This window comes from Choloepus didactylus, chromosome 12, assembly GCF_015220235.1.
Source record: "Choloepus didactylus isolate mChoDid1 chromosome 12, mChoDid1.pri, whole genome shotgun sequence".
NCBI lineage: Eukaryota > Metazoa > Chordata > Mammalia > Pilosa > Megalonychidae > Choloepus > Choloepus didactylus.
In genome coordinates, this window is record NC_051318.1 from 21,521,393 (window position 1) to 21,547,387 (window position 25,995).

General features: G+C 40.4%; 2 protein-coding genes across 3 annotated transcripts in view; one reads left to right on the forward strand and one right to left on the reverse strand.

Moving 5' to 3' along the window:
* PCID2 (PCI domain containing 2) overlaps positions 1 to 8,203 on the forward strand; it is a 97,638-nt gene extending 89,435 nt beyond the window's left edge. Inside the window, exon 15 of the transcript XR_005211128.1 lies at positions 7,489 to 8,203. The gene's annotated coding sequence lies outside the window, so the exon portion shown is untranslated. The remainder of the gene's footprint in view (positions 1 to 7,488) is intronic.
* A 1,168-nt stretch (positions 8,204 to 9,371) lies between these two features.
* On the reverse strand, positions 9,372 to 25,995 carry F10 (coagulation factor X). Of its 2 annotated transcripts, XM_037800128.1 has the most exons (9): positions 25,839 to 25,995; positions 23,677 to 23,837; positions 19,770 to 19,794; positions 18,676 to 18,789; positions 15,929 to 16,060; positions 15,023 to 15,123; positions 14,801 to 14,944; positions 11,600 to 11,717; positions 9,372 to 10,036 (listed from the first exon to the last, which is right to left on the reverse strand). In XM_037800128.1, exons 1-9 carry the CDS (start codon positions 25,906 to 25,908, stop codon positions 9,456 to 9,458), a joined length of 1,446 nt encoding a protein of 481 aa, XP_037656056.1. In that variant the 5' UTR covers positions 25,909 to 25,995; the 3' UTR covers positions 9,372 to 9,455. The 2 variants fall into 2 exon arrangements, with proteins under 2 accessions (XP_037656056.1, XP_037656055.1); XM_037800127.1 differs by having other exon boundaries at positions 14,801 to 15,123.

A 25,995-nucleotide genomic window follows, 5' to 3' on the forward strand; every position in this document is an offset into this window, starting at 1 on the left:
ACAAACAAACAAAGGCACCCAGTGTTCTTTTTTACTTTAATTGCTCTTTTTCACTTTAATTATTATTCTTGTTATTTTTGTGTGTGTGGTAATGAAGGTGTCAGGGATTGATTTTGGTGATGAATGCACAACTATGTAAAGGTACTGTGAACAATCAAATGTACAATTTGTTTTGTATGACTGCATGGTATGTGAATATATCTCAATAAAATGAATTAAAAAACAAACAAACAAAAAATACTATTGATCAACACTGAGTCACTATCATTAATACCCCTGATTCTCTTTTCACTTATGCAAAAAAAAAAAAAAAGTGTTAGTGATCAAAAGTAGTGGGTTCTCTGCCTGACACTTTCAGATGGCCAACTCATGAGACACTAGGGTTTCAAAGAGACAGAACTTATTGCTAAGTGCCAAGCAGGAGATCAGACAACCTATCAGCCTAAAAATCTGTCTCCCCGAATTCCAGTAACTTGGACAGTTTTATAGTAAGAAAAGATAGGCAAGTCTTAGGATAATGTGCACAATGGCTCGAGATGATGAGGTCAGAGAGATAATCTATTTATTGAGCATGCGCAGATTGATTACGTGCTTAGTCACAGAACGTATGTAAGAAAATGGTGGATGATGGGCATGATTTTTAGTATTATAATGAAGTATAGGTCACTTATAGGTTAAAGTTAAAGCTACTGTGCATGTCAAGCAGGCCAATTTTGGTTAAGTCCAGTTCGGTCTTGTAAGATAGTTTTGGAATTGGGGTGGGTTAGTTCTAGTCTGACTCAAAGCCTTTTATTAATAAACATTAGGGGCTGTCTTTAGTGACCTTAGGACTCTAAAGTTGAAAAACTGGATAAGGGGATACAAGTGAGGGTAGGTCACAAGGTTTTTACAATCACAGGTAAAGGCTATATGGTTATACAATCATTATCAGAGATCAAGGTGGCAGCCTTACAGTTCAGAGATTTTTAGGTATTTCCCTGTCTGTTCTAATATATCAGAAAGTTTAAAAAAAATCTATATAATGATTCAGTAATCATAATCATCCCCTAAATCCTAACTTCTTAGTTACAAAAGTGGTTGAAGGAGATCCATTCCAAGGAAATGACAGTGAAATGAGGTTATAGGATGAGAGAGGGAGAAGACCCATTCATTTATTCATTCATTCATGCATTCCCTGCTTGAACAAAGCTGAAGTAAGCATCCACACTGTGCCAGGCATTCTTTGGGGCATACAGTAGTGGATGAGGCAGATAAAGTCATGGGAAGCTTACATTCTGGGCAGAGGTGGGGTTGGGGGGAGGGTGGTATGAGGTGGGGGAGGATAGAAAGAAAGAAAGAATCGAGAGAGGGAGAGAGAAAATGTCAACTTGAGCGCTAAACAGAAGAGCAGGTAAGAGAATACAGAGTGATGGGTTGCTATTTTAGATAAGAAGGTCAAGGAAGGCTCCCTTTAGGAGCGGAAACCTTGAATATCAAAAATGTGGAAATATTAAACTTCCTTACCTGGGGAATTCTTGTTATTCCCCCAAGTATTAGGGAATCCCAATTTAATAAGTCAAGCCCTTCATCTTGGGGCTTGCCCTGATGAAACTTATTCTTGCAGAGAAGCTAAGCCTACTTAAAATTATGCCTAAGAGTCACTCCCAGAGAAACTCTTTTGTTGCTCAATTGTGGCCTCTTTCTTTCAGCCAACTCTGCAGGTAAACTCACTACCCTCCCCACTAAATGGGACCTGACATCCAGGGGTGTAAGTCTCCCTGGCAATGAGGGACAGGATTCCTGGGATGAGCCTGGCCCTGGCATCATGGGATTGAGAAAACCTTGACCAAAAGGGGGGAGAGAAATGAAACAAAATAAATTTCAGTGGCTGAGAGATCTCAAATAGAGTTGAGAGGTCATTCTGGAGGTTATTCTTGTGCATTATATAGTCATCCCTTTTTGGTTTCTAGTGAATTAGAATAGCTAGGAGGAAATCCCTGAATCTGTTGAATGGTAATCCAGTAGACTTGATTCTTGATGATAATTGTATAACTGTATAGCTTTTATCATATGACCATGCAATAGTGAAAACCTGTTGACTGACACTCTCTTTAATCAGTGTATGGGCAGATGAGTAATAAAATAATGGCAAAAAAATACAATAATGGGAAAAGGGATATGGAATGGTTTGGGTATTTTTTATCTTTTTTCTTTTTTATATTTTTAAATATTTTTTCTTTGTTTTTGGAGTAATGAAAATGCTCAAAAATTGATTGTGGTGATGAATGCACAACTATAGATGATACTGTGTGCCATTGATTGTATACTTTGGATGGATTATATGGTGTATGAGTATATCTCAATAAAATTGCATTTGAGAGAGAGAGAGAGAGATAGAGAGAGAGAGCGAGAGGGAGAGCGAGAGAGAGCCTCAGGCATATCTGCAGGAAGCGCATTCCAGGTAGAGGCACAATAAGTTCAGGACCCTAAGGGGGAAGTGAGTGTGGTTGTCTGAAAAACAGTGTGGCAGGTGGGGCATCCACAAGGAGGGCAGCAGAAGGCTATGAGATCAGAGAGCCAGAACCAGGATTTAGGTCATGTAGGTCGGAGGTCAGCAAACTTATTCTGTAATAGGCCAGAGAGTAAATATTTTGGACTTTGCAGGCCAAATCATCTATTGAACTACTCAATTCTGCTGTTGTAGTCTGAAAGCAGCCATAGACAGTAAATGAATGGCCTGGCTGTGTTTCAATAAAACTTTATTTATAAAAACAGGCAGTGGTGGGATTTAGCACACAGGCCTTTGTTTGCTGACCCATGATGTGGGCCCTTGAATTTTATTTCAAGTGTACTAGAGGTTTTTGAGCAGGAGAATGACATGGTAAAATTTGTATTCTTAAAGAATCACTGTGGCTGGTATGTGGAGAACATTCTAGAGGAAACTAAGATGCAGGGAAATCATTGGGGAGCTCTTGCAGCAGTCCAGGTAAGAGATGATGGTGATAGCTAAGATGGTAAGAAGAGACTTTATTCTAGAGAGATAGTGAAGGTAAAATTGATAGGAATTGTGAACTGGTTGTGTGGAGTAAATTATGCCTTCAAGGTTTTGGCCCAAGAGTTGGGTGGATAGCAGTGCATTTACTAAGCTGGGCAGGCTTTCAGGAAGAGCAGAGGAAATCAAAGTTTTGGAGATGTTGAATTTGAGATGTCTATTAGAAATCCAAATGGAGATGCAGCAGTTTAGATATAAAATTCTGGGGTTCACAATAGAGATTGAGGTTGATAACAGATAAAATTATTGTATTAGCAGCATATAGGTTGTTAAGTCCATGGGACCTGGTTCTATTCTAGAAAGAGAAACCAACTAATATCAAGGATTTCTTTTCTCATGAAATATTATTTCTCTCATTCTATATACCTGTGCAAATACTCTCTTCCTTCCAAAAGGTCTTCAAGACCTCCTCTTCTTTGTTGTGTCCTTTTGTCTGTGGAGGTGTCCCCAACTAATTCTACTGATCCCACATCTTAGTCCAGAAATAGTCATAAACAATTAAACCTAGGTATAATCTAGTCATTTAAGTACTTTGCTGTTACTGCATTACCTTTATAATCACCATGTTTGATTAATTCTAAGACATTTTTCACATTTTCACATCGGTGTAATTACGATGTTCCTTACAATCAGTCGCATTCTAATGTCAGCCTAGATAGGGTCAAGTTCTTCCTGAAAGTGTGGGTCTTTTTTGCTAGTCACCCTGGGTGCATTGCCAACGGGGATCACTTTCAGTGAAATTCTTTGTGTGAGGTTCTAGGATCCACATGAGTAGTGTGAATTCACCATAATCTTGGTGAGTCCTTGACCCTCCTCTGGTCCAGATTCTAAGAGGAGATTCCCCCCTTCCTATACTGAAGGCTCACATTGAGACACACATTTTCTTAGTGTCCGTCTTTTATGGCATGTTTGTTTGTTGTAACTCTCACATTGAGAGAGTAAACTTTGATGTCCCGGCTTTATGCAGTGATCTCCTAGTAGACTCCCCATCCTGGACATTTTTCTTTCTTAAGACCTCATAAAATGGAACATCTAAGATTTGATGAAATACAGTGCTTCTTCTGATGTCCATATAAAGGATTGATTGATAACCCTTTGATCGAGCTAGAGCTCAATTTCCCCAAGATCTGAGAAGAAATAAAACAAGAGAGAGAAGCAACAACATAACCCATAAACTTGCTTCTGAACCTCTAACCCAGGGGCAAGTGTACATGTGAAAAATTATAGAACTCAATAGGGTTCCTTCAGAGCTTGAGAGAGTATCAGTGCCTTCATGTGGAAGCCACAACCCAGACAACAACTTTTCTCCTTTTCTGGCATGCTTCTAGATTTCATTTCCGTATCAGGAAGATTTCTCAAGTAGGAGAGCTATTCAAGAGCTTTTCCTTCTTCACTGCATCCATCAAGGCTGGAGGGCCAGTCTTATAAACAGCTGCCATCTGCTCTGAGGGAAATTTCTCCAGAAGGAAGGTTTGGAATCACCCTCCATCCTGTCCACCACTGGTGTGGAAACTCTGCAATGGTATATGCAGTTCTTCTCTTTAGAACTTGACATTTGGGATTTAGTTATCTTTTTTCAAGTTAATTTTCTGATTATACATAGGCTGCTCCTGCTCAAACAAATATTTGATTCATATTGTTTATTTTTCTTCTGGAACTTGGAACCTGTGCAGGCAACTGACCTTGTTCTTGGATCAGCTGAAGACAGGAAACTCTATTATTAGAGACACCACTTGGTGTCAGTACAGCCACAAAATCTAGCCAGGAAGAATACCAGAGACCATAATCTGTTTCTGACCTGTCAGCAAAGGCTAGTGGAATTTTCCCTGGCCTGGGTGTCAAGAGACCTGAGTTCTAGTGCAGTTTCTGTCATTAACTGGCTATGATTATAAGTGATCACCTCTCTGATTCTCATCTCTGTATTCTAGGTCATTGTTTATTCATTCATTCAACAAGTAATTACTGAGCACTTGTTCTGTGCCAAGCCCTGTTCTAGGCAGTGGAAATACAAAAGTGAACAAAATGAGCAAGGAGGGTGTGGGGAGGTTGTGGCAGAGTGAAGGTTGATGTGAAAACTCTGACAATCTACCGTACAAGCATGGGTCATATTAGTATGGGACAATGATCTAAAGAGTAAGTATGCCTCCAGTTTTATCTTATGCCACCTCCCTTCCTACCATGCTCCAGCCACTGGCCTCTTTTCAATCTCTGAAGCAGGCCAAGCTCTTGCCCACCTCAGGGTCTTTGCCATGCTGTTCCATCTGTCTGGAACACCCTAATCCCAGTTCATGCCTATGTTCTTCCCATGGCTCATCCCTCCTCATCAGAAAGATCCCCCCGATCTCCCTATCTAAATGTGGTAGAGTCAATTCTAAATCAGTCAGTTAAAAGCACCCCCAGAGACCTCAGACTGCCTCTCAGGACGACCAACAAATGTGGGTTTTCCTACAGCACTGAGCACCACAGAAAGTGGTTGATTTACATTTGGGGGCCATTTCATAAGAAAGAAGTGTATCTTTTAACCCCAGAATCATGCTCAGCACCATGAGATAAATACTTATGCTATCTGGGACCTGAGCCTGTCTGAGGGTACAGCAGATTCACACTTCCCACCCTAGACATGTTACTGATCACACACATTTAGTGGACCAGCATGAGGAATGCCTCCAGGATTTATATTCTCTCTCTCTTCTCCCTTTCTTCCTCTTCCCATACCTCTCCCATACAGGAGCCCCCATTTATAAATGAATTCACTCCTGTTAGGGGAGCATCTGATTGGACACCCACCCCACCCCAAACAACTGTTACTCTGCATCACTGCATCCTGTTGATTTCTTGTCATCATCTCATTTAATCTAGATTTGCCAGCTATTTCAGCCTGTCTTGACATTGACAAGAAGAGTCAAGAGACTCTTGAAGAGTTAGGCCAGTTTGCAGAGCATTCCTAAATTTGAACTGGTCTGATTGTTCCCACATAATTAGACTCAGGTTAAACATTTTCGACAGGAATACTATATAGGTGATATTGTATCTTTCCTGGTGCATCACATCAGGAGACCCATGATGACAGTTTGTCCCATTATTGGTGATATTATATTAATTCATTTGCTTAAGTTTTTATCCACCAGATTTCACCATTGTAAATGTGCTTTTTTCCCTTTGTAATTAATAAGTCATTTCTGGAGTGATACTCTGAGACCATGTGACTATCTTGTTTCTCAACAACTTTTAAACCAAAGATTTTAGTATTGATTGATAATTCTGGTCTGAATCGGTTATTACTATGGTGGCTGTAATAACAGTGGTCCTTTTAACATGAAAATTCAAACATCTCTAATTCCCTTTAAGGCTCATTCCATCCACAATGGAGATGGAAGACAGCTATTCCCTATCACCATGCAATTCCGATAAATAGTTGTTGCCTGCCATCCATCTCCATTTATTGTGGCTAAATTGTTTCATATATTATTTTTCTTTTTTCATAGCCCTTATGCTCCAAAACTTTAATCACCTTTAATCCTTTAAGGGTCTGCTCATCCTTCTGCAGGCAGGGGCTTAAGGACTAGACAAATGCCCCAGTAAGTCCCGAGAAGATTTGAATATAGAAGATTGCTTCGGTGTCTCAGGATTCACATTCTCGTTAACCCATCACCCGCCTGCTTCAACTTTAAATTAACAGTGCTGTTCCTGCCATCACTTAGGCTGGGATTTTGCAGCACTGTTCTTTGCATACTAATTCAGATTCAGGTGGGGCTTCCCTGCTCCTTGAAAGCTTCATAACGGTCTTGACCCTCATTCCATGTTTAAGGTCAACTGTGCTGCCAGGCTCTTGATCGTTAGAGGATTCCTCACCTTCATCCTCAGGAGGTGACACCCAACTCCTCCCTCAATACCCTTCTCTCCCCCCACTCAAGGGAGCCAGTAGACTTTATTGAAAATACTTCTGTGTCAGGGGAAAAGCAGTGGTTGGGAGAGGATATAGGATAGGAGTTTTTATTGTAGTATTGTAGTCTCTCCGCTCTCAGGAGAAAAAAAATTCTTACTTTCTCACAGTCTTTCCCTCATCTTTGGGTTCCTGCTGACCTCTGTGGCCACAGGTTCTCACCTTGCACTTCAAGCAGCCCCATAGATTATTTTTCTGCAAAAGACAGTTCCCTCCCCAAAAGAAATTCTGATGGTAGGATAATAGAATGGTCCCCTTGTTGTACAAAACTTAGCCCATTTAAAAAATTAACATATATATGAAGTGGGTTTAATCATCTGTGTTTTACAGATGAAGAAACTGATGCTCAGAGAGGGAGGTAAATTGTTCAAGGCCACAGTTATTAGCAGAGCTATCTGAGTCTAAGGCTACTGCCCTTCCCATTGCCTCAAACTGCAGAATTGGTGACTGCTAATTCTTGTTTTCCCTCATTTTCTCTAGAGCCCCATTGAATTGGATTCTATTTTCTGTACAGGGATGACAAGCAGACTCTTGGTAGTTACCCATCAAAATGATGAAGACTCCTCTTGCTCTACGCTCTGCTGTGCCTCAGTTTCTCTTGCATCTCTAAGACATGGATCAACATTTGGCCATCCAATAATAGTAGCCAAGAACGAGAGATGAAAGTAGTAACAGTGAAGGTAGTTTTTTGTTTGTATATATTTTTCCAGAGTTCTCTCTGGACTGCAAAACAACCTTTGCTCTCCAGAAACATGACTCCATGTCCAGTCTCCGGTGCCAGGATGATGGCCGAAGAGGCCACTTGGTATTACAGAAAAATCCTCAACCTCACAAAACATGGCAGCCTCCTAAGGTCTTAAACCAACCATCTGCTAACTCAAAGCAAACAAGACAAGGAATGTTACCATGTTTTAAAATGCTAACCAGCTTTTTCTGAAGATGAGTTGGAGCCAGTGAATACTGAGAGTAAATGATTTCTTCATATCATTTCTGGGAAATTGAATACATGTTCACATTGATTTCTTTTAATCTTGCAATTTCTCCTTGTTTACAAAAAGCTTTGTCTACGTAGTGATTTTTTTGGGAGTTTTTGTAATAGAACTTTTAAACTTTGCCTAGCAAAGTTGCGTAAAATGCAAACTTGTGTAGGGACATTTGGAAAACATTGATAGATTCTGTTTTGTCAGAGCCTTTTCTATTTTCTAAAAGTACATTTGGTATTCACTACCATTTAACTTTAGAATCTATAGCCATCTTTTAAATCCATGATGGAGCAAGGACTTGATATTTTGGAAGTAATCTGTTCAGGTTTCCTCATAGGGGAAATGAGAACAGTCTCTATCCCATCTCTCTTGCAGCACACACCGCCCTCGTTTTCTATCTTCAGCTCTGGCTGCACATTGGAATCACCTGAGAGCTTTAAAAACTTCTGATGCCTGGGACCCATCCCACAGATTCTGATTTAAGTGATCTAGCCTGTGGCCTGGGCACCAGGACTTTTAAAGCTTCCAGATGATTCCAGGGTAGAGTCAGGTTTGAGAAACACTGTGCTAGAGGGTTGCAGTTGCCAGCTGAAGAGCATTTTAACCAGGAGACAATGCCAGTGTCTCGGATGTGCACAATAGACTTCCCTCAGCAGCTTTTAAGAAATGCCAATTAAGCCTGAATTTCTGGGGGATGTGGTCTGCACATTGGTATTTTCTTTTAAAAGCATCTCAGGTGATTCTAATGCTGAACCAGAATGGAGAACCAGTTAAAGCCATTTGAAACTATTGATGCCAGTGAGAAGTTTTCTGGACCTTTTCTTACCAGGGCACTTGCAATTTATAAGAGGTCACCCGAAGAAGAGTTTCCACTGGGCTAATTCACAGGAGAGGTGAATGAGGGGCACCCAGGTTATGGAGAAGCTGTGCTGGTACACACAGGGAACTCCCTATCCAGGCCCCAACAGTGATACTACACAGGGCAGATGCCACCAGATCATGGGATTGGTCCTTACATCTGTGTTCATTAAAACCTTGGTCATTGATTCTCAAGGTCTGAGTATAACTAGCAAAGGCTGGGCTTTTTAGGTCAATCAAAAAGAGAAAAATGCTATATGAACAGGAAATTATTTGATCACAGTTTTGAGCAGAGTCATCGCCAGGGAAAGCCCAGCTGCCTATCCTATTAAAGAATAAAATTTCCCAACCTGGCTAGAGAAAGGCAGAATTTGGTGTTCCAAATGAAAATGTCCTCATTTTTCCACTTTAATAGAGCAAAAAAAATAAAAAAATAAAAAAATCAGGATAAGGAATTTACCAGATCTGATCGTTGCAGATAGGAAAACTCATTCAAAGATGGTATGTATTAAAAACAAAACAAAACAAAGCAAAACACCAACCAGCTTCCAGCAGCTCTTTTGAGTGGAATCACTTTAATGGGAATGCCGTGCAGTGACTGGAATAAACAAGCAGAGTCCATGTCCAAGACCGCTATGATTCATTCAGCTGGGTGGCGCTGCGGTGGCGGCTGGGATCCCCTGGCTTTCATGGACCTGTCGATCCACTTGAGGAAGGAGGTGACTTTGGTATAGATGCCATATTTTCCTTTCCTTGCACATCCTTCTCCCCAGCTGACAATCCCAGTGACAAAATAGGTGTCCTTGAATCTAGTGACGTGGGGACCCCCACTATCTCCTTGACAGGCATCTTCAGGATTCGAGTCATAGCCTGCACAGAACATGTTCTGGGTGATTGTAAAACTGCTGGACAGCTTGCATGTGTTCCGGTCCACGTAGGGCACTTCCAGCATCTTGAGGGTGGTGGATGGGCGGCCCTTCTCATGGGTGCGCCCAAACCCGCTGACGATGCCTGTTTTCTGAGTCATCAGCGTTGACTCGGCCCAGTCCTTCTCCGGTAAGCAGGCAGGAGCCACGTTCATCCGGTAGATGATAGGTGTCTTCAGTTTTATGACAGCGATGTCAAAGTCATAGGTTTCTCTAACAAATTTGTTGTGCTTTATTATAATATCCACTTCATGTGCCATTTCATTGCCCTCTTCCTTTTCAGTGTTCCGATCACCTGGGATATGATTAAGAACACAAGGGTATTCAATTTGTACCATGGTACATACAATATGTTTTTTTTCCCTTGTACTTAGGTCTAGGAGAGCAATTATATTGCACTTTTTTTTTTTTTTTTTTTGCCAGCCTGTGTCCACTGGCTCATAAGCTCTGAAAAGGAACCAAAAGAACCATTTCACTAGGGTAGGGTCTGACCATATCCTCTCCCCTTCTGACTACCTTCTTGGTGTGTATGTACATACAGGTGCACACATATACGTGCACGTGTGTGCATGCACGGGTGAACGTGTGCCTGTGTGTGCACGTGTGTGTGTGTGCATGTGGCATTTATTGAGTGCTCGTCAGGCACAGGGTTAGGGCTTTATATCAAAATTTCTAATATTTACAATCTCAGGAGGCATGGCTCATCTTCCCTATTTTGTGGGGGAGATAAAACCAGATCATAGGAAAGAAGCCTGGTTAAGCCATGATTCACACCCAAGATTGCTTGATTAAAAAACTATGTTCTTTCCATTAACACACTTGCCTTTCTGCCCTTGTTACTTTTTAAAAGAAGTGTTTTTCTTCCTGATTAAAAAGTGGAATATGGTCACTTTAGAATATTTGAAAATATAGAAAAGCATAAAGAAGCAAATGAAAATGATCTTCAATTTCACTGCCTGGGGGTTTCTATTCGTGATGATTTTTGTATGCTTGTTTATTTAGTACTTCAGATACTTTCAGTTCATTCATTCTTTTGACAGATATTCCTGAATATGTATTGTGGGCCAGCTAAAAATCTTTTATTCTAGACCTATGCTGTCCAATATGCTGGTCGTACCAGCCCCGTGTGTCAATTGAGCACTGGAAGTGTGAGGAGTCTGAATTGAGAAGTGCTGTAAGTGTAAAATTTCAAAAGACTTAGCATGAAAAGAGAATGCAAAATATCTCATTAATTTTTTTAAACTGACTACCTGTTGAAATGATAATAGTTTGATGATGATTGGGTTAAACAAGATATATTATTAAACTGAATTTCATCTGTTTCATCTTTTTAAATGTGGCTACTAAAAAATTTAAAATTATATATATGGCTCACATTTGTGGTTTGCATTATATATTTATTGAACAGCATGGCTCTGGAGTGTAGTAGAGAAAGACAAGACATTAATGAAATAATCCCACAAAGATAAGTGAAAGCGAGTGCTAGAGAGACGGATGTCTGAGACAAGAAGGTCTGGAAGGCTCCCCAAGGAAAGGACAACTAACAGAGAATGGAAGGAGTCTCATGCTGCCCACAGAGACCTGGAGCCCAGCGAGAGAGGAACTGAACAGGGAGAAGGTAGCAGCCGACTCAGGGAAAGCCGCCGTCTTCCCGCCATCCTAGTCTTCCTCCTCCTCACCTTCCTCTCCTCCATGAACCTCATGCCCCTGCCCCTCATCCCCACCTCCACCGCACACACAGGATTTTAGTATTTTAACTAGTGTTGCCAACACATTTTATAAGTTTCTAATAAGAAAGTGGCAAAGGGGCACCTCTTTCCATGGTACCTGAGGAGAGTGTTGGGGAGTAGTCACTTACCTACCCTCACCTTGAATTTTTTGGCTTGGTGGAGACAGTGAGCTGCGGTGAGGACGTAGTACTCACTCAGAATAGTGCCTCCACAAAACCCCTCATTTTCCTCATTTATGAGTAGAGCCTGCAATGAGAAAGTTGTTGGTTCCAAGCTTGTATTTGCAAAGCCAAGGCAAAGTTTGGGTACAGTTTAGCCAATAGACCAGGTTTTATTTGACTTTCTGAGGGGAGGAATTTAAAAGAGAACCTTTGTATCCACAGTCCTTTGCAAGTAGTACTCCTCGTTGTCTTCTCAGCTCAAGCCTTCCTTTCCCTTTCTCCTGCCTTCACAATGGTCTCCTCACTTCCTGCCTGGGTTAGGACTTCCCCCATGCCCCTCAACTGGTCTGCTACCAGTGAGCTTCTCCCTCCCTTCCATCCTGTCCTCTGCTGCCCTTTTCCCTACTTGAGAACACATGTTGTCTCCCTCTTACCTCTGGAATCAAACCTTAGCTCTTTAGTTTGGAATGCAAGACACAAACTAATTCATTCCACATTGTCCATCAAACTCTTCTCTCACTGCTCCCCAACATAGTTCTAGTCCAGCAGTCCTCTTCCTGACCTTTTAACCACCTTGCCTTTCCTGTGTAGCCCATTGGCTGCTCCCACCTGGTACTCTCTGGCTAATCTAAATTCTACACTTTCTCCAAGAACCAGTTTATGATTTACCTCCATGGAAACTTCCCCAACTCCTACACCCTAACTCTTTGAATTTCCATAGCATGAGTTTAGGAATCTCCATCATACTGTCTTGCCTTTGCTTCATGGATCATCCCATTGATTGGCTTATTCAGTTATTCAGCAAACATTTCTGAAGGTCCAACAAAGTCCCAAGCACTAGTCTCTTGAGAATGGTTCTCTCTTGTTTTACATAGACTTTCTCCACTTGGACTATAAACTTACTTTGCCAGCAATTTGCCTATTATTTCTTTTGAATATGTCACAACACTCTATAAGGTGATGTGCTATATTTCAAATGCTTTTGAAGAAAAAATCACTATGATGATAACTTGTTGTTGATGTCACCTATGATTTATAGCCCAGACTCAGCAGATGACAGTCTTTGGAGAAAAAACATTTGCCTAAACTGGTGTGACTCTGTGGTCTCTAGAATGGTTCAACTTTGCAAACCTATCTCCCATAGTGTGCAAAATGCTGCCATTAAAAGTTAATTTCTTTGGAATCCTTGTACAGACTCTTGTAAGTGATTTTCTTCCTGGCAGGCCTTACCTGAAAGGACATGGGAGTGAGAAATATTAATATTCCACAGGGGAAGGGGCATTGACAGAGCAAGAGAGACAATTCTCTTATTTTCCATTTTCTTTCCCCGTAGAGCTGGGCTTACAAATTAGGAGACAGAGTATATTTTATTCTCCTTTCTCTAGGGAACTTGGCATCCTCTAAGTAATATTCATTGGCTGGGGGTATTTGTAGGTCAATGAAAAAACTTATACTATCAAGTTCTGAAAGAACTCTTAAGGACTTTCATGACCAGAATGAAGTAGTACTTTTAAAATATATACATATACAGGTATAATTTATTAACTCATAATCCAACTTGGATTGTTAGTGAGGGGAATATCAAGCTTTCTAAGAGTTGGACATCACCTCTTCTTCCTAAAGATGGAGATAAGATAATTTGCCAAGTCTTAACCAGGAAAACAAGAATCATAAATCACAACTGACTTGATGAGAATGTTCCTTGATGAAAACCCAACCTCAGTGCCTTTGTGCATGCTTCCTTCTCACTGGAGCGCCCTTCCCCATCATCTTCACCTGTGGAACTCTGAACACAACCCAAACCCAACACCTCAACTCTACAGGAATTTTTTCCATTCATCCTATTTGAATTTCAATAATGTTTTCACTGGTACCACTTTTGTGATCCTTGTCACACACTAATTTGAATTGTGATTATTTGGGTAGGTTTTACCTCCCTTCCTAGATTTTAAATTTCTATGTCAGAGAGCTAGCTTTAATGATTTTTATATCTTAAATATAGCTCCCTAATGTCAATACCTGACATTAAATAAGTTCTCAATAAATGTGTTGAATGAATGAATGACAGGTACATTTTGATAGTTCCTTTCCTTGGGCTCTTTATAGTTTTGACAAATGCCCACCTCTGGTATAGCCTGGAGGTGGGGGGAGAATTGAAGTAATTTCTGAAGGTTGTTGGCAGCTATGGAAATTTTGCTTATAGGAAAGGCCATTTTGGCTTTGGACACTAAAAAATTCAAGACCAAGTTAGGATTGCCAGATAAAATACAGGATGCCCAGTTAAATTTGAATTTCAGATAAACAACAAATAATTTTTAGTACAGGAATATTCTAGGCAATATTTGGGGCATGATTGTCCTAAAAAAATTCATTGTTTATTTCAAATTCTAATTGAACTGTGTGTCCTGTATGTTTATTTGCTAAATCTGGCAACCCTAGTCCCAATTGATAATCAATAGAGTAATTTTTACCTTTGAAAACAAATGAATATGCTTCTCTCTAAGGTACTATCTGCTTCCTTAGGATTTAGAGATCTGGGTAAAGCAATTTACCAAATTGAAATAGGAGAGGAAACAGAGGCCCTTAACCCCCATCAATCCTTGCTACCCTGCTGGCCAGAATCTGCAGCTGGAGCTGGCATCTGATCAACTGGTTTTCCATCCTATCACCTTATGCTGAAGTAGAGGTGTTAAGATACTCGAGAGCAGGGGCAGCGTTACCTCAGCCTTGTCTTTCTTTTCTGTCCTTCACAGAACATAGCATAACCTTGGGCACACAGAAGGCAATCAATTAAAAATCTGTGACTGGAAAGGGGTGGGGAGGTGGTGGGGAGGGGGAAGTTGCTGAGGCCCCCAGTCCCTTCTTTTTCTCCCCCTAGACCTGTCTCTCCAAGCTCCTTCACAATCTGGAATTGAAAGTCTCCTGCGACTCCATTAGCATGGGAGAGAGGGGACACCCACGTGTGCCTGAGGTCACCCCTGCCCTAGCGCAGCCCAGGCCTGACATTGCCGATTCCCAGAGGGTTGGCAACTGATATCTCACCTTTGTTAAGCCAGGATCTGTACTATAGCCACTTAATATGCTAAATATATGTTTTTTGGTGCAGGCGATTCAGTTAAGGGCTGACTTGGAGATGTTAAGTCACAGAGGTGACTTGGCTGTCGTTACCTGCCAAGGACACTCCCCATCTTTGCAATCCCTTCCACCCACTATCCGGATGACGCTGCTGTCATCCTCCTCTGGATAGGTCTGATTGAAGTTAAGCAGGATGAAAGGATCCTCTGTAGGAGCCAGGTCAAAGGAGTCATAGGCCTCCAGCTTGATGACTTCTGGAAGGTTTCCACTGCTGTTATCAGACTCTGTAGGAGCCAAGTCAAAGGAGTCATAGGCCTCCAGCTTGATGACTTCTGGAAGGTTTCCACTGATTTTATCAGCCTGTGTCAGTGACCTCCTACTTCGTCCCAGAGTAAGTTTTCCACAGGGGTAAGAGTCTAAAAGAAAAAGAATATCTCTGGGTCTTTAAGCAAAACAAAAATATCCTGAAACCACATAAATAATTTGCGGTGTAGTGGAATGGGTATGAGTTTTGGAGTCCAAGGCACCTGGGAGAAAGTCCAGCCTTGCCTTATGAATAGAAGTGCAATTTTGAGCAACACATTTCATAGTGCTGAACCTCAGTTTTCTCATCTGAAAAGTGAAGATGATGAAGAATGATGATAAGAGTATTATAGGTAACTGGGAAGGGGCACAACGGAACTTTCTGGAGTACTGGGAGTTGGGTTACAACAGATGAATGCAATTGTCAAAACTCAGTTACTAGACATCTCAGATTTGTATATTCCATTGTATGTGAATATTACCTCAGATGAAAACACTGTAAACAAATATTGAACTCTAGTTCATGATAAATATGCTGAAGTATTGAAGGAGAAATGCACAGATGTCAGCATTTTACTTTGAAATGCATCAAAAAAAAAAAAAAGATGGCTTGATGAGTGCATGGGGGACAAATAGAGGATAAATGCTTGGTAAAGCAAGTTTAGTAGAATGTTAATGATCAAATCTAGGTAGTGGGAATATGGGTACTTGCGTAAAATTCATATTTGCTGTTATTTTGGAAAAACTTCCTAACGGCACATTGAGAAAATAAAAAGAGTGTTCTAGACAGAAGGAACAGTATGTGCAAACAACCTGAAGCGTAAGAAAGGGCACTATGATGTAGCACTGTATAATAATTTCTAAAAAAATTTATAGCTGACCCCAGGTCTGTGCTGTGGCCTCAGATACTCTGCCTACCTGTGGAGACGCAGGACTTGCCATTGTCACTCAGGGTATACCCACTGGCACAGGAACACACCACGGAGTTCTGCTCTTCTCTGCAGAACTGGTCGCAGTCCCCGTTGTCCACGCTGCAGAGTTTCCGTGTGGCTGCACAAGAGAGATGCACATTGGCCTTCAGCCCCTGACCAGGCAAACCGAGGCTGAGGCCGGCCGGGGATATGCAGGCTTCCTCAGAAGGAAGGAAAGCAGCACCAGTGGAAGCGGGAGACAGGCCGACAGCACCTGTGTCCCATCCCGCCCCTCAGCCACACAGGCCGGCCACCGGCCTAGGACAGAGGGTAAGGAACCACAGGAGAAACTTCAGCAGGGCTAGGTCCCATATCATGTGTTCCAGCACAAATGGGACAGGTCAGTCAAGAGCAGACCTGAGAGGCTGAGGTAACTACAGCTTCAAAGTGAGCGCTTTCAAAACTCTTACTGCATCCCCAGACTGCAACAAGAGAAACGTGGTGTGCACGTAAGGGGAGAAAGAGCCCTGCCAAGCTCTGTATTGGCCAAAGTGTTGTGCTGGCTACTGAACTGTGGGAAGGACTGAAGGAACCTGGGCATTCTTAGTCAGGGGGTTCACAAGGCCAGGAGGCTTGCAAATAATGTGCTAAGGAGAAAGTGCCAAGGAAGGGAGGGCGTGTATCTTGAAGAAGGTCACAATGGCTCTCTTCAGAGAGCTGTCCAGCTGTGGGACAGCCTGCCCGGGGGAAGAGAGTCCTCTGGGGACAATGTGGTCGAGCGGACAGTGAGGTCAGGGTGGCCTCAGAGGCCCCTCCCAATCCCAAGGCTCCTTGAATCTCTTTGGAATAAAGGCACTCAGGACACACAAGGTGTAGTGTTCCTCTCGGCAGGCAGGTGGGATGGAGACTAAACTAACCTTTTCTTAATCTTCAGCTTCTTCTGTGGTTGGTTTCAGACTATGCTCGCTCACCTTTGCATGAAACCTCGGCTAGGATGTGAATCCTGCCAAACACTTATTCACAGAACTAATACTTAAGGATGTTTTCCTTCAGAAAAGTCTGTTTCAGAGAAGTTATCTTCTTTAATTAAATCCCAACAGCTATGTGGCCACTGGAATTCATACAAGCCCAACAGCACACAGCCCCAAAAGGGGCCTTGCTTATTCTCTGCAAAGTAAATCATGCTTTAGCTCTGGGTGCCCTGCAATTAGGTGGGGTTTTCTTTGAAGTCCAGCTCTTTTTACTCATTTTTCCAACCAAAGAAAAAAAAAAGAAAAAAAATTAATGAGCACCCACCATGTGCCAGATATCACATTAGCACCGATGAACAAGACCCGGGTCCTTCCCTCAAGAAGCAGAACTTAGGGGGGTCTAGGGACATGCCCTGGGATACTGCAGAGAGCCCCATCCAGTCGGAGGGAAGGGATAATGCCTGGAGGTACTGAGATGTGGAACATGGAGACTGAGAACTGGGCTGCAGTGAGGTGGTTAACAGCACGCATCCCAGAGTTGGGCTGACCCAGGTTCGAATCCTGCCTTTCCCTTTGCTAGCTGTGTTGACTCTGGCCGCAGTTTCCTCATTTGTAAAATGGTGGCAATAAAGCCACCTCAAAAGGTTGGAATAAATAAGACAACCTTCATAAAGCTCTTCATTCAGTGCCTTGACATGGAGCTGTGGCTCCCTCGACAAATGCCAGGTTTCTGGGGGATCTGACTGATTGGACCTCAAGGCCGAGCTAAATGCTTCTTTCTGGCAGTTCAGTAGCAACAAAAAGAGGGAAGCCAGAACCGTCCAATATGCTTTCTATATATATATATACACACACATATATATACATATATACATATATATATATATATAGAATATTGAACTTCAAGCTCATATTAATGATGCAAGCCTATGGCAATTTACTTTATATTCCTCTCTTTAGGTTTTTATTAAAAAATAATTACAGTGCAAAAATCAAATATTAAAGGAATTTTAGAAAACATTCATAATAGCCCTGGGAATCTGTCAACATTATGTTTAAGTTAGCCAAATGGTGTGCAGGAGAGGTAACTTTCGACTTTTAATGGAATGATACATAATTGGTATTCCCATTGGGGAAAATTGAAAAGTAATCAATTAAAACATGTTGTAAAGATGATAAAATTAAGTAATTTAAAAGAAATGCCAATCTTTCTCCTTAGAGGATACTAGTCCAATACTAACTTAATTTTTATGAAAAGAATTAATCACCACGATTAGAGAAAACAGTGATTTTTCCCACATAGAATTACCTAAATGTATCAAATTTTTATAATTGGATAATGCCAACTATTGTTGCCATTTGTATTGACAAAGTCAACTAAAAGAAGGTGCTTTGGATTCACTGCAAATGATCACAAGGAATATGAAAACAGTAATGAGGAATACATTTTACTCCAAGGAAAATAGTTAATTTTTTGTTCATCTATTAAAGGATCATATACTTTGTGAATGTTCTGCAGTCACTTCCAGAGGAATAGCAAAGTGAGTGTGTGTCTCTCATTTTACCTCCGAACTGACTGATTTGGAGGACATATTTTGAGCCGTTATTTATTTATTTTTTGCTATAGCTATAACAGCACAATATACTAGAGCAGAGGCCTTACTTTATAAACTAGAAATAACACAATATAAGGTTGTTTCATTAGGGTTTTAGTTTCTTCCCTCTTTCCCACCTTTAACTCTTTAGGTAATTCTCATCTTAAGGTACAAGAAAAAGAACTTACATAATTCACAGTTTTTGCCTTCAAATTCCTCCAAGCAGGTGCAGGTGTACTCCCCAAGCCCATCTTTACACTTGCCCTGATTATGACAAGGATTGCTTTCACACTGATCACCGTCTGCAAAGAAAAGATTTGGAAACCAAAGTTTGCAGACAATTTTCATCATAATGGAAACTATTTTGCCGGGTTGATCTTGGCACACACTTTTCAGATAACTTGAAAGAACTTGAAATTGCTTCCTGTTTTCCCTGGAAACAATCTCTCCTATCTGGACTTCATTTTTATCACCACCTTTTGTGCCTGTGTGTATGTGATGCTCTTTATTTGGGTATTTGGCGATATTCTGCTTATCTAACTGGATCATTGACTGAGCGTTTCAAATTTTGCTGAGATGTTTTAAAGTGTGGTTGTAGCCAGATTGAGGAAATCTGGGTTGGTGACCACATGAGACCAGCTGGAAGGACAAATGATAGGTGGGAGCTTTATGCTCATTTCTGGCCTGGGCTTTGGAAAGAGGGGATGTTCAATTTCTCTTTCCACATGATTTTGGGGTAAAATGAGAATGCAAGCATTAATGTCCATTATGAACATGAGACTTCACATTTCTTGGAGAAATTATACAATCTAATTTAGAGATAGGTCAGGTTGTCTTTTGAGAAATTTGAATACTGTTACTGAAATGAAAGCTAGTCAAGATGAATAACCATTTAAGCTGCTATAAGCATTAAATCAAAGTGGTTACCTAATTTTGGGACCCAGTATTTTCCCAGACTCTGTATTTTGTTCCTATCTAAAACACTTGGATTCAAATTTTATCTCGGGTTTTATATCATCAAATGAGAATGAACTGATTTAAATTTTTATATATTTAAGTAAACTACAAAACTAGAATTAATGTAAAATTACTATAAAAAAGATTATTTTATAATAACCATTATGGAAATGCCCAGAGGGGAAAAGTCTTAAGTGACTAAGGTTTAAACAAGAGCAGGAAGGATATACAGGAAATATTTTCAAAATTCAAATACAATCTACTCCAATTTAAATATCCTAATGAACCCTTTTCTCTTCAGATTAAAATAGAAAGCATATCTCACCTTTGTATTTATTCCAGAATTCATTCTAAAAGGGGGAAAAAAGGTTTAAAAATATGTTAGGGGAAACAGACATTTTACATCAATAAAAATTATAACCCAGTAACTCAACCTGAATAGGATATTTTCCCAAACTGAGCTGACTTTCTGGAACAAATTAATCTGGAACTATTAAATCTAAAAGGAAAAACTATTCAGATCATCTGCATCTGGAAAGATGTGACTTCCATTATCTTAAATGTACCACCTTTGTTGAATATTGAAAATCCATTTTCAAGGTAATTGCCAAAAAATGGATTGGACCAAAAGTTGTTTGCTCTTATCAGTGAATCACTTTTAGTAAAGATGCCTGAGTCAAAGAGTCAATGAAGGATCAGATGCTAGGTGAATAATTATTATGTTAGCTGGAAAAACATCAACTAATGATCAGCTTAAAGCAGGTCATTGAGAGTTTATATTCATCATAGCTTTTCAAAAAATATTTTCCTGTCTTTTGAAATTGTTATTAAAAAATTGTCCATAATGGCTAAAGGGAAATACCTGAAGCTGTAGAACTGCAAACCAGTGGCCTTGATTCTTGAAGACGATTGTATAACTATGTAGCTTACACGGTGTGACCATGTGATTGTGAAAACCTTATGGCTCACACTCCCTTTATCCAGCATATGGACAGATGAGTAGAAAAATGGGGACAAAAATTAAATGAAAAATGTGGTGGAATGGGAGGGATGGAATGTTTTAGGTATTCTTTTTTACGTGTACTTTTATTTTTTTGTTTTTGGAGTAAGGAAAATGTTCAAAAATTGATTCTGGTGATGAAAGCACAACTATATGATGTGAATAATTGATTGTATACTGTGGATGATTGTAGGGTATGTGAATATATCTCAATAAAACTGTATTGAAAAACTGTCCTTAGTAAATTGACTCCTTTTGCATGCAACTCCATGAATTTCTATACACATAAAGACTCATGTGACCACCACAACAATCAGGAAACAGAATAGTTCCATCACTCCCCAAAACTTTCTCTTGCTATCCCACCAACCCTGCCTGTTCCTTGTAACAGCCACTCTTAACCCCTGTCACCAACAATCTGCTCTCTGTTTCTATATGACTCTTCGAGAATGTCATAAAAATGGAATCATGCATTACGTAACCTTGTGAGATTGACTTCTTTCTTTCAGCATAATGCCTTTGAAATTCATCCAAGTTATATGTATATTAATAGTTTGTTTCTTTTATTGCTGAGTAGTCTTCCATTGCATGGATGTACCACAGTTTATCTATTCATCCAGCAAAAGACATTGTGTTATTTCCAATTTCTGGTGAACATAAATAGAATTGCTATAAACATTTATGTACAAATTTTTGTGTGAACATTTCTTTTCACTTGTCTAGGGAAAATATACAGGAATGGGATTGCTGAGTCATATGATAACTTTATGTGATTTGATAGGAAACTGTCACACTGTTTCACAGGGTGGCTGTACCATTTTCTGTTCCTACAAGCAATGTATGAGGGTTCCAGTTCTTTTGCTTCTTCGTGGTATTTGTCAGTATTTTTTATTCTATAGGTATGTAGAGGCATCTCATCATAGTTTTAATTTGCATTTCTGTAATGACTAATGATGTTAAATATTTCTTCATGTGCTTATTTGTCATCCCACATATCCTCTTTGGGGAAGTGTCTGTTCAAGTCTTCTACTCATTAAATTTAATTCAGTTATTTTCTTCTGTTGAGTCGTGAGAATCTTTTATACATTCTGAATACAAATCTTTGTCAGCTATTTTTTTTCAGATGATACTTTTTCTTTTCATCCTCTTGTTTTATTTTTCAAAGAGCAAAAGTTTTAAATTTTGCTGACATCCAGTTTATCCATTTTTCTTTTATGGATTGTGCCTTTGGTGTCATGTCTAAGAACTTTTTGCTTAAAAGTTTTAGGGTTTTATGTTTTAGATCTGAACCCATTTTGAGTTAATTTTTGTATAAGTTGTACAGTTTAGGTCAAGAGTCACCTTTTTTGCATACAGATATACAATTTTTCCAATACCATTTCCCTGTTAAATTGCTTTTCCACTTTTGTCCAAAATCAGTTGGCCATATTTGTGTATGTCCATCTCTGGACTTTCTATTCTGCTGCATTGATCTATGTGTCTATTCCTTCATCAATAGCACACATTCATACCACAGTGATTAATGTAGCTTTATAGTAAGTCTTAAAATTGGGTAATGTGCTTTCTTCAACTTTATTCTCCTTTTTCAAAAATTTTTTGGTTCCTTCCTAGTCTAGTTCCTATGCCTTTCCATGTGACTTTTAGAATCAGCTTGTCTATAGTAACAAAAACAACCCTGCTGGAATTTTGATTGACATTGCATTAAATTTATAGATCAGACTGGGGAGACTTGACATCTTTACTATGTTGAGTGTTTCAACCCATAAATACTCAATTCTTTTTTGGTCTTCTTTGATTTCTCTCATAAGCATTTTGTATATTTTAGCACATATATCCTATACATGTTTTATTGGATTTATACCTAAGTACTTCATTTTCTTTGGAACAATTGTAAGTGGTATTTTAAAAATTGCTTATCCATAGAAATATGATTACATTTTTATTTGCTGACCTTGTATTATTACCTTGCTAAAGTTATGTTTTTTTGTTTTTTTGTTTTTGTAGATTTCTTGGGATTTTTTGTGTAGATTATCATGCCACCTGTAGTAGGGATAGCTTTATTTCTTCCTTTCCAATCTGTATGCCTTTTTTTTTTTTTAACCCCTTGACTTATTGGTAGGCCTTCCTTATGGCTAGAACTTCCAGTATGATGTTGAATCAGAGTATTGAGAACGGACATCCTTGCCTTGTTCACAATAGTAGGGGGCAAACATTCAGTTTTCACCATTAAATATGATGTTAGCTGTAGGTTCCTTGTAGATGTTCTTTATCAGGTTGGTGAAGTTCCTTTCTATTTATAGTCTGCTGATGGTTTTTTTTAATCATGAATGGATATTGAATTTTGTCAAATGCTTTTTCTGATCAGTTGATATGGTCATGTGGATTTTCTTCTTTAAACTGTTTATATGGTGTGTTACATTGATTGCTTTTCAAATATTCAAGCAGCCTGCATGCCTGGGATAAACCCTACTTGATTGTAGTATATTGTTCTTTTTAATATATTGCTGGATTAGATTTGCTAATATTTTGTTGAGAATTTTTATGTTTAGGTTCATAGAGATAGTGCCCTGTATTTTTCTTTTTTAAACTGTCTTTTTTTGGTTTTGATATCAGGGTAATACTGACCTATGAAAAAAAGTAGAGAAGTATTCCTCCTTTTCTGTTTTTTGGGAAGAGACTGTGTAAATTTTTTTAAAAAATTGTATATGTATATATACATATATAATTATATGCACATACAATTTCATTAAAAATTTAAAAAAATACCAAAATTATGAATAATTTTAAAAATAAACATTTTATTTTATGCTTTAAAATTGATTTTAAAATACTTTGAAAAGTTCTTATAAACCTTACTGATATTTTCCCCTCAGTTTTCACATCCATAAAACGAGCTTTTGGGATCACCATGTTTGTGAGGAGAGAGTGTGAATGCCTTTGCAAATAGTAAAAGAAATTCTAATCAAGGTAACTCTTATTCTTTAAACCTCTTCCACCAGCTCTCCACCTAGAGAATCCATTATACTCAGCTTCTCTCTCCCCCCTGCAGAGACCATAAAATAGAATGAGCAATTCAGTCGGAAGCCCAACATGGAATATTCTGTCAGTCTCGAATAGATATATTTTAATTAGATGGGCAAAACAAAGGGCCAAGTGATCGGCCTCCCTTTGGGGCATTAGGAATGGACCAAGCGTGGTGTGGAGCTGGCATCCCTGTCTCCTTAACCCTTACCGTTTGTTCGTTGTCTTCAAAGACTTCTCGGGCCTCTTCGAATGAGCACGTCTCTTCCAAACACTCTCTTTCAAGATTTCCTTTCTTCATCTCTTCAAAAAATGAATTTGCCCTCCTGACTCTCTCCAAGACATTGTTGGCACGTTCCCGGTTAATGAATACTAGAAGCCAGTGAAGGACACAAAGTTGAAAGGAGCCTCCTTGGCTTACCCACTCTTCCCCACCACCTGCAGTCTCACGTCCACGTCCACGTCCGCCTCCACTACCACCCACGCTGCAGAAGGGTGAATATGCACCTTCCTCTTGCATTAAGGAAGCTGGGAGGGGAATGCTATCTTTCCTCATGACTTCTCCAAGAGTTAAATTATAAAGCACCTGTTCTAGACCCCACAGCCCTTCTCTGGAGAAGTAAAGCTGGCGGTGGTAGGCTATGATACTTTTTTAAGTCACAACCTACTATAAACCATGTACTTTATATCAAGTCCCAGGATACACACACACAGACTCAACTAAAATAAAAGTTTCAAGAAACAGCACTTACTACATGTATCACTCTGATTTTGTCTATTTGGTCTGTTCTAGTTCATTTTTTTTTTAAATGCTGATCACAACCCACCTTTTTTCCACTGAAGAATTCAGAGAGTCTCACCATAATAAAGACAACCCTCCAAGTTGACATTTCTGGTACAGACTTCGTCCTGAGCTCCTTATTTTCAACTGTCTCATCATGATGAGTGTCTCCCCCATCTCAGAGCTCCCCGTATCCAAAGCTCAAAAACAGGATTTCAGAATCACACAGTCTTGAGTTTCAAATACATCTTTGTCACCTACTACTTATTATTGGAAAGTCAGAATTATAATGCCCTACTTCTCAGAGTTTTTAAAAAAGTGCATAAAACTCCTAGTGTTGAGTTTGGTATACACTGGCACTGAATAAAAGTTAGCTTCATTCCTTCTTCAAATTACTCTCCCTTCCAAATGCCCCATTCTTTCAGTGACACCTACGTTATCCCAACCATACAAAACTCAAACATGTTGGGTGTTAACCCCTCCTGATTACTCTTTGTACTCAATCTACCTACTACCAAGCCTTGTTCTGTAAGTTTTTCCTTTGAAATGCAAAAAGCTTATTTATCCTGCATGCCTGTTCTTCTTGGCACTTCCCTTTTCCTGGCTCTCATCTTGGAATATTCACAATAACCCCCAGGCCTGGTCTCTGAACCTCAGTCCAGTGTTTTTCAGATTGTGACCCATAGACCACCTGCGTTCCAGGATGGGACCTGGAAATCGAGATTTTAACACACTCCCCAGATCTTCTCACTGCACACAGGTTGGCAACTGCCCTCATCCCTCATCCCTTCCATTTAGCCTGCATCCTTGCTACCAGATTAGTCTAAGTGTAACCAGCCTCTTTTGGGTTTCTGCTGCTCATCCTTTCCCTACTCTGTGTTTTTGTGTTTTTTTTTTCTTTCTTTTCACTTTTACCTCTTACCGCTTTGGGGCCCCTTCTGTGAGGCATATGTTCTTTGTTTGCTCCTCAGGACTCTGTAGCTTCCAGTTTATCCCACAAACAAACAAGTCCCAGTGTTTTCTATCCCAGGGAGGGGCTGCCTGCCACCTCGCTCTCTATCCCTTCCCTGGGCTTTGCATTTGCTCCCCTTTCTGAGGCCTCTTGTTTTTTGGATGCCCGGTATCCTGGATGGCTCAGAGGCCCTGCATTTTGCAGCTCCTTCTCCAGGCCTGGGCGGGCCTGAGGCTGCTGGCATCGCCTTTCTTGGACTTTTTCTCTTCCCTGCCTGTTGAGCCCCCCTCATCCCCACCCGGCTGCTGCTTCTCCTCAGCTTCTCGGGCAGTCAAAGGGGGAGCTTCTCTCTGGCTCTCCCTCTCTCTGCCTCTCTTGTTCACTTTCTCTCTTCCTCTGTCTCTATCGGTTTCTGTCTCTTTGTGTCCTTTGATCTGCTCATCTGACTCTCTCACCCAGAGGAGGAAGCAGCTAGTTCTAAAGCATACTCGAGGCTTGAAAACAGGAAGCCCAGCTGTCTCACCCCAGCTTTTGACAGGAGAAAGGGGGCACCCACCACCCACCCCTCCCCCACTTCACTCCTCCAGTCGGGGGACACATCTCAGTCACACGGGCCAAGCCTGAAGGGCGGGGTGCTTACCACTTCTCCCGGGCTGCAGCAGGCCAGCCACCCAGGCGCCGAGCAGGACGAGGTGCAGCCTGCCTGCCATGGTGTCTGGTTGAGGAGCACCTTCTCCTGTCCCCCTCTGTGACAGGCCGCCCGGGGCAAGGTTCAGCTCACTCTGGGCTTCCCAGGG